The sequence below is a fragment of the Salvia splendens genome, chromosome 4, assembly GCF_004379255.2.
Source record: "Salvia splendens isolate huo1 chromosome 4, SspV2, whole genome shotgun sequence".
NCBI lineage: Eukaryota > Viridiplantae > Streptophyta > Magnoliopsida > Lamiales > Lamiaceae > Salvia > Salvia splendens.
The window spans coordinates 10840541-10852698 of NC_056035.1; the positions used below are offsets into that span (position 1 = coordinate 10840541).

Sequence of the window (12158 nt, forward strand, 5' to 3'; positions counted from 1 at the left end):
AAAAAGGAACTTTCTACAACTAAAACTTCGATTGTTTATATAATGCATTGCAATACTGAGTCCAAGACCATAAACCGGTTATTAATACGAGATGCAAGGATTGCTAATACAAATCATCCCAAATCACACTTCCATTAAGGATTTGCAATTGATACACATACATTATCCACTGGCTGGGCGTGCATTGGTGAGGTCATCGACGCAATCCCCTCTTTCAAGCACAGCAGCAGCACCCATGCCTGAACCTGCAAATCCCAGTAACAGATGTCATATATACTCTTTCTCATGTATAAAATCTGATCCACTTTGTACTACAGCAAAGGGAGGATCGATTACCTATGCACATAGATATGACACCAAATCGACAATCCTTGCCACGACGTTTCATCTCATTAAGTATTGTAGCAACACAACGAGCACCTGAGTGAGAAAACAGATTGTTCATCAATCAATCCAACCAGTCATCACTCTCTTGGTCTGATGTTGCAATCATGCATTACCTGTAGCTCCCAAGGGATGTCCAAGGGCAATTGCTCCTCCGTTTACATTTACTTTTTCAGTATCAAGGTCTAGCGTTTTGCAGCAATAAACGAACTGGGAAGCGAACGCCTGTACATCAATGGCAATCAGATGATTTTGAAGTTGCCAAAGTACTGCTACTGTTATAATTCACCCAAATACCTCATTTATCTCGAACAAGTCAATGTCCTTAAGTTCGAGACCAGCTGACTTGACTGCGGCTGGGATAGCAACAGCTGGGCCGATACCCATGACACCAGGCTCCACGCCCACAGCAGCAAAACTCCTACAGGCAAATTACATTAAGGAAAGAAAAGTCAACAAGCTTGCAAACCAGATCAAGCCAGTTATCGTACATGCATTATATGCTTAATAAAGAGAACATGGTAAAAATATTGGTATAAAGACTTCCCCAGAGTGAAGCTGGCACACTATTATTATCATGTTTCTGTTTTATGAAAACCTATTATGTTTGCACACAATGAAGATGATACCAAATGAAGAAATTATGAGGAGAATGTCAAGGATATGAGTAGTCCGCAAAAAGAACACGCACGCCAAACTAATTTGTAAAGTTATGAACCGGATTTTGTAATGTTTATTTTGCTTCTTTCAAGTAAGTTGTTAATGTAGATTTATGAGATATGATAGGGGTTAACCTTTCTATCCATGATCTAGCCATGTAGGTGCAAAATTAAAGAACCATGTAATACACTAGATAAAAATTTCAAGTACTAGAGTATCAAGTGTAGAGATCCACAAGGAGATGTTCACCTAAATATGCCAAGAATCGGAAGCCCCTTTTGCATAGCTAAACTTCGTTTCATCAACAGAACAGCTCCTGCACCATCACTCACCTGACTTGCATTTCCTGCGAAATCAGAAGGTTATCTTAGTCATAACCCAACACAAGAAAGTACAATGTTTTCATCTACCAGGTAGTTCAAATTGCAAAATAAGGTAAATAATTCTTTTACCAGCTGTTGTAGTTCCGTTGCTCTTGAATGCAGGCTTCAACTTTGCCAGGTCTCTCATGTTTGTGGTTGGTCGAACCCCATCATCTACCGAGATTACAACAGGTTTTGCCTCACCCGTTTTAGGGTCAACAATCTTCAAAGAAATATTTTATGAGCCGAAACAACCTAAGGCAATATCTATCACATTAATAAGTACATTACAAGTTCAGTTTTACCTTAGTGGAAACTGGAACTATTTCATCTTTAAATTTCCCAGCTGCAATTGCAGCTGCAGCTTGTTGATGGGAGACAACCTGTTTCCATTTCAAGTAGGGAATGTCATTCACCGGTCTGAGTTAAAAATATATCGACTTTTAACAACAATGAAGAAAACTCACAGCAGCTTGATCCTGTTCTTCCCGAGTTACTCCAAAGCGTTGTGCAACATTTTCAGAAGTAATACCCATTGGAAGGAGACAGTCACGAGCTTGAGTGAAAATGTCTTTCTGCGAACAGCAAATGGCAGTGGAAATAGTAAGTTCTCCGAGGCCTAACAGGCTTTTTGCAGATAGAATAATAATATAGAATATAATTTGCACATACTTTTGGGTTATCCGACTTGAACCTGTCGACATTGTCTACCGACATAGACTCCAATCCAGCAGCAATGCCTGTACATTGTCAATAATGACCAATGGTCAGTATAAGGCATTTTAACCTTTATTGAGAGCAACTCATTCTTACCTATATCATAATATCCCGCTTTTATGAAGGCAGCAACATCAGCAACAGCCTGGAGACCAGAAGAACATTGTCTATTGACTGTTCTGAGAGGTACGGAATCTGTTTAGAAATGAAGTTTCAGAATTGGTGAGGAGCAACCTAAGGAACAGGTTGTAACAAGATTCAAAGAAACTTGAAAGATAACATGAAATGTAAGAAAGGAAGTGAGATTTTGCATTCGGATAAAATATACTACCAGGAAAACCAGCATAGAAAGCTGCCATCCGGCACTCAATTGCTCTGAGTGAACCTGGAGCCAGGACAGTTCCTACAACTATATCTCCTACCTCTGAGGGATTGAGGTTTGTTCTATCAATCACCGCCTGTAATCAGGAGAAGATACAAAATGAAAAAGCGAAGAACACCATGGTTGACAAAAAAGGTACTCCTGTACCTAATTCAAGAATCAAACCAGAGCAACATCTGACAACAAATAACATATTAGGAAAGCTTCAGCTAAGGTGTTCTCTTGTCAACTTTGAGTTATCAAACCCATTTTCGGGGACTATTTTTGCAGAAAAGAGAACTATCATATACCTAATTCTATAATCAAACTAGAGTATCATTTGAAAACAAATAACAAGAAACAAGTAGAAAATCAAATCTTGTCCCGCCTGATGGTTGTCTTTGAATGAAAACTAAAGCTTACTTTTAGTACAGTGGCAAGCAAATCATCTGGAAGGGTATCCTTGAATCCCCCTCGCTTAGCTTTGCATATGGCAGTTCGATAAGCACTGCAAGACGCCAAAGATACATGAAGCATTTAGTAATTTGAAACTTTTCACAAGTCCATATAGCAGTAAACAAAAGATTGCACAATGATTGAAGTAAGGTGACTCACGCAACAATAACAATGTCATCTCCAAAAGCAGTTGTTCTTTGATAGGCCCCACCATCCCCTGCCGAACATATGGATTGCTGTTCAGAGAAATCATGATGATGAATGGGGTTAAGATTTCATATAATTACAATACTACAACAACGTGATGCCTCAAGATCATTAGTATGCTCTTCTGTAACGTCGGCTGATAATTGTACAACACTAAAAGCTAATTACATTGAGTTAAGAGAGTTCGAAATAAGCATACTTTTATTTTTAATCACGTCAATTCAACGCTCGTAACAATCTTCTATATGTTGTTTACAATGAGCAATTACTTACTAGTACTTCATTTTACATTCACCTTTTATTTTTTAATCATGTCAATTCAAGGCTCGTAACAAATCTTCTATATCAAGTTGTTTAACTAAAGAAAATATTGTTGTCTGTTGAGGTTAAAATTTTCAGAAAGTGTAAATTTGGTACGAAGGTTACTGCTCTGGATGAGACAAAATAAGTGATGTCTAAAATTTTCCAAGATAAGATCACAGCCTCTACAATTGCAAACCAAAACATCGATCAGGATTCGGAATAGCTGGCGATATCACCGAGGATCACAACATTCGAATAAAATCTAGCAATTCAATCTGAAGAAACACGCCTCAAATGGAGTTCATATCCAAAAAAAATAGCATAAAATAGTCCACATCAATAATTGCAATCACATACGAATTGATTGAATCAAGACATATGGAGAGAGAAAGAAGGAGAGAGACTCACGAATAGAGAAGATTGAGGGTTATGGCGAGAATAGGAAGTGGGTTGCAAATGCTCCAGCAGAACTCTCTGTCTGTTAAGTGCTTTCTCCATTCTCTCTTCACTCTCTCACTCTCGTTCTCTATTCTCTATTCGATTTGTTTGAGATAGTTGACTTCAAATAGTACAAACAGAAATTGCACAACAACCACATCCATACGAACATGCTCAAGGGTACTACCATTCTATTATTCAATTTAAATAAAAAATATTTTCACAATATTAAAATATATTAAAAATACTCGGAATACTATTACAAATTATAAAAAAATTAAAAATTTCATAATTAAAGTCTTAAAAATTACATAATTTAAATCCTAAAAATTAAAAGTTACATAATTGAATTCATAAAGTTAAAAAAACTCACTACTCGTAGCCGAATTTCGCTCAAATAGATGATGAATGTGTGTATTTATAGATGATTTTGAGATTAATTTTTTTAAAAAAAATTCAAAAAAAAGAGTAATAAAACGGCTATATTTTTGGGAATCCGAATATATATATATTTTTTATTTTTTGATATTATTTTCGATTTTAAAAAAAGAAAAAAAAATGTTACCAGCCAATAGAAAGCGCCACGTCGCCCTGTTCAACGGCACGGAAGTGCTCGATGCATCGACCAGCGCCGTGCCAGCGGCAAGAGCACAGCAGCGGACAGGGGGTTGCCGCGCTAGATGCACGGACACCGTCCTTGTGGGAGAGCACCGCTGCGAATGCTCTTAGTCGAGGTAGTATACGGATTATATGTGTGGACGGTGTAAATTGCAATCAAGCTTCCCGGTAATTTGTCTTCACGTTTTTCACAAGTCCTTTTTTGAATGGTGAGAGAAATATTGGGGTTTTGTTGTTTTATCATCTTATAGACTATAGTACACTAATACAAGTAACGTATACGAAGCATTTCGTCACTTTTTATGCGTCTGAAATTTAAGTAAAGCTAAAATTCTGATGTACTGTATGAAACTAGGGAAAATAAACTTAAATTTCCTCACAGTTCTTGTATATTTATTTTGTTGTTTCACTATATAAAAGTTTTATTTTAATAAATCTTAGTACCAAAAACGTTTGATTTCCCCTTATGGATGCCATGAAGTTTTGATTAGCATAAGTTCTTCAGATTCATTTATTTGAATAGTAGTCGTAATAGTAAGTAACAATTATAAAAAAAAAGAAGCGAATTAGTTAAATAAGGATCAAACAAAAAAGGAAATATTATTTACTGACATGTAGTAGTAAATCTGTATCAACTGGGAATATGACCAACGTGCACATGGATCTATAGTTCTAATATTTCTATACAATGAGTCAATGGCCAATATACACGCCGGTCAAACAAAGCCCCTCTCTTTTTACTTGTAATATGAAATTAAGGTGAAATTACAAAGCCTTTTTTTTATTTGAATGAATTAAGGTGAAACACATTACATCTTTGTATTATTATTTTACTTAAGATAATTGTGGAAAAAGCTAATAGAGATTCCCATCATCTCTACAATACAAAAGATGACTATGGGAAAGAGATATACAGATTAGAAATATCATCTCTAACTATGGACAAAGAAAAACAACTTTTGATTCCCTATTATCTCTTTCAAAGCGTTTAACATATAGATTTGGGTCCCTACCCAATTCAAAGGTCAAATTCTCAACTAACAAATTTTCGACTTTCACATTGTCCAAATAAAGCATTCAAACATAACAACATTATTCGGACATGGCGCATTGTATTAATGTAAAATCTTAACATATTCACATTACACACACCGTGGTGAGAAGTTAACTAATTTCAACAGAATAATTTGAAATTGTTAAAAAGTGGCTTAAAAATGAACCCAATATATATAGCAATGTTTTAAAAATTGGACTAAACCAACTGGCTCGATTGGTATGTCGCTAATGGGCGAAACTGGAAGTACATGGTGTATTGAAAATTTATTACGGAGTAATATTTTTAATGGAAAGGTATTTTTTAAAAAAATCTTTCACGTACATTCTATATAGTTCGGAAAAAATAAAAAACAATTTCCCCGCAAATATTCAGTGAAGTGCCACAAATTTGAGGTGGGACTATTTGAGTTTGCTTTAGAATTCAAACATAACAATGACTCTTATGAGCCAACCAAGGAAATTAGCTCACCATAATTAATTTTTTCTATCTATACTTTTATTTATTTTAAATGGAAGAAGATCAAAGGTGGATCTAAGCATAAGAGTATAATCAGTAGCATCTGTGAAGAGAGAGTAATTAAGCCACAAAGTTGCAGTATCATGATATTCTCGAGACTCTAAAAATGTACTCCCTCCGTCCATAATTAAATATTCAATATCTGATTAGTATGGATTTAAGAAATTATTGACTTTATAAACTAAAGTGAGTATAAAAAGTTAGTGAAATGTGATATCTACTTTTATATATTGGTTTTATAACAAAATGTTAATGGAATTAGTTAGTGGATGTATGGTCCACTTAACAAATGTTAGTAAAAGTGAAATGAGACATTTATTAGCGAACGAGTAGAAAAAGAAAAATGAGACATTTAGTGAGTGAGAGAGTAGTATATACATACAGGTATTGGAGTGCTTCAAAAATAGCTACACCAATATTTTTAAAATAATACTACTACTTACATCCTTCCATTTTCGCCTATCAGAATAAATGGCTCGGTGGACTGGATCCAAAGTCAAGAAATTTGCAGCCCCATACACTGGGCTTCGCAAGGCCCAATCCATAAGTAAAACATTCAATGGGCCTAGAGGATATAGTGGACTCAAAAGGTTGAAAATAAAAGGTATTGCATCGAATCTTCCGTCGGTGCGTGTAACTTACACAATCTTGCGTTATCCATTTTTAGCGTTTAATCAAACTTTGCAAGTGAATCCGGTATTTTCATTATTCATATATATCTTTCAATTGATGTATGAACAAATTTCTAATGAACGTTCAATAGAAGAAATCTAGAAAATCTAAGATTTAACATATTTTTCTAACAAAAAATATAGTAATTTTTAGTATGTACTAAACATTCTCACTCTTAACCTATTTGCCTAAAATAAATAACCATTTCTTATATATTAACTAAATCATAGCTTTGGACCCATAATTGCTTACATTCTTCTGTCTGTATTTATTAATTAAAATCAAATCATAACTAATTGAAGCTCAATATCATAATCTAATTCATATATTATCGGGTTCGTTTGATTGCCCTGATAGGCATAGATAAGGCCTCATATCTAGGGTCTATCTAGTCTTTGGTTGCCCTGATAGACTTGCACAAGGACCCGGTGTACAACCACCAACCCGGTTGTAATTAAGATACCTAGCGGATCATGGTGTATAAGCCTAACAAGGCTTTCGCCTCCGATATCCCTCTATGTCACCGATCCAGATTGTGGCAACATCTAGGTATTGTCTAAAACACCCCTCATTCTCGTCGTGAATCAAAATTTCAGCCACATTGTTCGTCGAAACGAAGGTTGTTTCCAGTCGACAATTTTCCCATTACGCCGACGATTTTTGGTAACCCACAGCCGTCAATCGACGATTGTAGGTAATAAGTCAGTAATTTTTAGCATTGTTGGTGAATGGCGTAATTTCATCTGAATCAGTTCAGGTGGTTGATTGTTTCAGATCATTCAATTTCGCAGCAACGTCAGTCTTGGTTGCGCGACACTCATTTGGGAATCTCGAATCTGAGTCGCTTCTCCATGGCTAATGAAGAGGATTTTCGTATACGTGTTGAGTGATTGATTAGTTTATTACTCGGTATGAGTTGTCACTTGATAATCAGTGAAGCCATTCCGGCATTTTACCTTGTTGTTTGGATTTGTGTTGCCTTTCACATTAGTTTATCATCAAATATTTTGTGTTGGCTTTCCTTTGTTTTTAAAAGTTAGCCTGATTTTTACAGGGTACACTCATTGAATAGCTTGTTGTTCATTGCCCTTTTTTGGGTTTTTTTTTTGTTGAAGTTCAGTGCATGTGTATACTCTTTTGGATACCTTTTGTTTCCTTCCCTTTTATTAGTGTTGTTTGATGGCTGATTCCCTTCATATATGGTTTCTTGTTGATTTTCATTGAGTATTGTTTGTTTTTGGATACCCTGTTGTTAATTTGCATGTTCTAGTAGCTGGTTTTACATCTGCATAATATGCGCTCACCGAAGTGATAAGGTCGTTGTGTTATGTGTGCCCGTGTGATTTAAGTAGCATTCTAGTTATATTCAGATGGTTGTGTGCATTGGCATTATATGTTTTGCTTGTTCAGGTTGCAGCAGGTCAGCATAATGATATGACAACCGTGCTTTTTTTGCTTGAAGATATTATATGAAACTACCAAATAAACTTGCTGCTAATCTCTTTTATGATCACATTGATTTGCCCGCAAAACCGCAAGTGCAAACGATGGGACAGACTTGGTCAGTCAGAGGTTTTAGATTCTATTCCTGCTCATGTACGTCAATTGGATAGACTTGTGCGTGTCACATATAGGTCATGTGTGGATAATTTACGAATGGATTCTGCGTGACCGTGTAGGATTAATTGACCAAAAACTAGTGACTGTGGAAGAACAAGTAGCCATGTTCTTGTGTGTGCTGGCACACCACAAGAAATCTCGTATAGTTGGTTACAATTTCACGAGATCATCTCAAACCGTATCAAAACACATACACACTGTGCTCTGCGGTGTTCTCACGCTTCATAGTCTTTTTTTTGGCGAAGCCCAACCCGATAGATGAAGCCTGTTTTGGCCGTCGGTGGAATTGGTTCAAGGTACAATGCTTTGAATCTTCATATATTCAATTGGCTAAAATGTATGATTGGTGTGTGTGTTGTATATGTAGCGTTATCTAGGCGCATTAGATGGAACTTATATCAATGTACGTGTGCCGATTGCTGACGCTCCCTGATATCGTAACAGAAAAGGTCACATCACCACCAACACACTAGCCGTATGTAATCCACAACTTCGATTCATTTACCTCCTCCCAGGATAGGAAAGCTCTGCTGGTGATTCGAGGATTTTACGAGATGCAATAAGCAGACCCTTAGGACTCAAAGTGCCTAAAGGTGACTTTTATTCAATTAATTTCATACATATCAATCCTTTGCATATGAATTTGACTTAGTGCATCAAACTGTGACACCTTTTACAGGATGCTACTACCTCTGTGACAATGCATACGCCAATGCTGAAGGTTTCTTAACACCATACAAAGGTGTCCGTTATCATCTTAAAGAATGGGGCATCGGAAGGCAAGCGCCACAAACACCACAAGAGTTGTTCAACTTAAGACACACGAAGGCAGGGAATGTCATCGAACGATCATTTGCCGTGTTGAAGATGCGATGGGGTATACTCCGATCTGCAAGCTTCTATCCAATAGATGTTCAAACCGGCCTGATAATAGCGTGTTTTCTGCTACACAATTACATACGAAGTCAAATGGTGGTTGATCCCATAAAGGTTGAGTTGGGTAATGAGGCCGACAATGACGAAGAAAGTGACAACGAACACATAGTCGGTGGTGATCATATAAACAGCGTAGAACCATCAGCATCGTGGAACAAGAAAATGGATGATCTGGCAAGTGCAATGTGGGCCGACAGAAACCATGGGTGATTTGGGAAGATTGTTGAGACATTTGTTATGTATTACCGTCCTAGTTTAATTTTCCCCTATGGATACATTCTTATTTAAATAGTTCCTTATGTTGTATGCATTCAAGTGAGTTTTTTTTTGTTTTTTTAATGAGGAGTGATTTTATCAGAACGCATACCCAATTTGTCCTTCTTATAGAATGTAGTGGTTACACTTTTGTGTATATCGAATGGTTGATTGAGTGATATAATTATCATCTTTTGGATTTAATTATAACATCGAAATTACACAAACAATTCATTGCAACAAAAGGCAGGTCATACCATCTTAGTCCACATACTCCACTGGAATAACTTGTTGCAGAACAACTTGCCTAATTTCCATTAATCTGCATGTGACGCATCGTGCAAAACCATCACAAACAAAAACCACATATATAGCCCACTAACAAAGCACCTAACATACCAAACCGAGAGAGAAAATTTGGTGAACTATAATCACCTGACATCAAGCTACATACTAAACAACACAACACCGAAATACTAAATAGGTTCTACACGCCGATGGCAATCGGCTATCTTACGGGCGATCAAACCACACATAAAATTGGACTTCATTCCGGTCAATGAGTTTGAAATGGCAGCGAACACCTGCAACCAGATTGTTCCCATATTTGAAATTTCTCCAGCCTCGCTTCACCCAAATTTTGGTATCGTTGTGGTCGAGAATGATGTATCAAGTGTCTCCGTTCACATTGAAGTACACGGGTTCCTGCAGGGCATTCATGCGAATGTGACGGCGCCAAAAAGCAAATGGAATCTCCAACGTGCGATTGATGTTCTACCGTTCAAGGGTAACGGTGAAAGTCGGGCACCCGTCGTCCTCTACAACCCCTTGGTCGGGAGCATAGTCGTCATCATCATCATCCGAGGAGTCCACCTCTGTTTCTGAAGGCTCGTAGTCATCCGATGTATCAACATCCGAAGTGTCGCTATGGTCGGAGTCGGCATTTCCTACGGATTCTCAGTTGGTCAGGTAGAATAGAAAGTGTTCGTCAGTGTCAACGATTAAGTAACTCAGCTTATACATTGTGGACATATACGCACCTTGTACATCACCAAGTCGGGGGGCATCCAGTTCTCGGGTTATACCTCTTCACATGGAATATACCCGCGTCGACCATAGTGAAGGTAAGAACATCGTCGTGGACAATGTCATTAATGATACGAAAGTTGGACCAGCCAGCGTGGAAGTGACAACCACTCGCTATCTTCAGCAGGCGAATTGGCCAACTCCTTCTGCGCGGCATAACGAGACGGCAGTGGAAAGGGAGATCCGCTCCATGAATCGCCTCAAATTCGGGTGGAATGCGCTACAATAGATGAAACTTACAACAGAAAACATAGTATAAAAAACATTACCAACTCATTCAAGCTATGGTCTTCGGAGAACTTCTTCATGAAAGATGAGAGTCTAAAGTAATCCATAGCACCATTGTCGCCCATCCTACCTCTTCACGTAGCTCTGGAAGTTGATTTTTTGGTGGGATAGAATGAATTTGAAAGGCCTATTTAACTCCCATAACCAAAACTAGTGACTGTAGAGGTGATAGGATATGATTAGCCCCATCACTGCCATCTATTAAAGAAAAGAATGGGGTAGTTTTTGCTCATATTAATGCACTCATCAAAATCGAACTCCATACGCCACCTCCTGCTGAATTTCAGTCGTTTCAGACGGCCAATAAATGAAGGAGAAGCTGTTACTTTTGTTGTATATGTATAACATTTTGCGGCATTCATTTTATACAAAATGGTATACCATATGTCGCATTTAAATAACTAAAATTAGATACAGATAATGGCAATTTACTGGTGCGTTAAGCTCCCTATTCTACCGGGTTTAATGCCCCACTAAACATCATTTATTTTGAACATAAATCAGTCTAACGTGTTATGGTTCCAAGATATCGGTACATCGAATAATAAGCAGTTCCATAACAACTTCATATTCGCGTTGTGGCTGTGTAAATTATTAATCTAAACTTCATATTCTCGTTGTGGCTGTGTAAATTATTAATCTCAACCCTAAACCATTAATGCCGCCGGAGGTGTTGATTTGTACCAAAGTTTGTCTATAAATTGATAGAACCAGTCTCAACAGTTTTATCCACATCCATTATAATCTCTAACCCTCTACACAATGAACTTCAAAATTCCTCAACAATCAATGTTCTTCTACCAAGGGAAATGGACGCAAGAGATGGATTCTCTGCTTCTTTCGACGCTGATCACTCTGAGGAGCGGACGTAAATGTGAGGATGCCAATGTTCCCGATGACGTGCTCTGCAATGTCCGTGCTGTGCTTAACCATCCATTTGGGGGTGACCTTACAACCGACGACATAGCAGTTCGCGTTAATCTGTTGAAGGCTCGGTTCAGAAGGTTCAAGAAAGTGGTTGGTACTAACAGAGTCCAGTGGAATATGCCAGACCGGGTTGTGACTGCCGACGACGCGACGTGGAAGCTTATTTTCTAGGTTGGTGCCATTCCATAGTTCAGCGTAACGACAAACTTAATAAAATGGAACTATAATTACTCACTGCAATACGTTCGCCCAATGATATCACAGAGGGATGCGTTAGCCGCTACATATTTCCACC

General features: G+C 37.6%; 2 protein-coding genes across 2 annotated transcripts; one reads left to right on the forward strand and one right to left on the reverse strand.

Moving 5' to 3' along the window:
* Window positions 1-10: 10 nt before the first annotated feature.
* On the reverse strand, window positions 11-3986 carry LOC121801304 (3-ketoacyl CoA thiolase 1, peroxisomal-like). Its single transcript, XM_042200772.1, has 14 exons — window positions 3859-3986; window positions 3100-3176; window positions 2908-2992; window positions 2455-2581; window positions 2220-2318; window positions 2079-2146; window positions 1874-1981; window positions 1712-1789; window positions 1497-1629; window positions 1294-1390; window positions 682-805; window positions 501-609; window positions 337-420; window positions 11-245 (listed from the first exon to the last, which is right to left on the reverse strand). Exons 1-14 carry the CDS (start codon window positions 3946-3948, stop codon window positions 163-165), a joined length of 1362 nt encoding a protein of 453 aa, XP_042056706.1. The 5' UTR covers window positions 3949-3986; the 3' UTR covers window positions 11-162.
* A 4771-nt stretch (window positions 3987-8757) lies between these two features.
* Window positions 8758-9517, forward strand: LOC121800640. Its single transcript, XM_042200166.1, has 3 exons — window positions 8758-8820; window positions 8892-8964; window positions 9051-9517. The coding sequence occupies exons 1-3, from the start codon at window positions 8758-8760 to the stop codon at window positions 9515-9517; spliced, it is 603 nt and encodes a 200-aa protein (XP_042056100.1).
* The last annotated feature ends 2641 nt before the right edge of the window (window positions 9518-12158 follow it).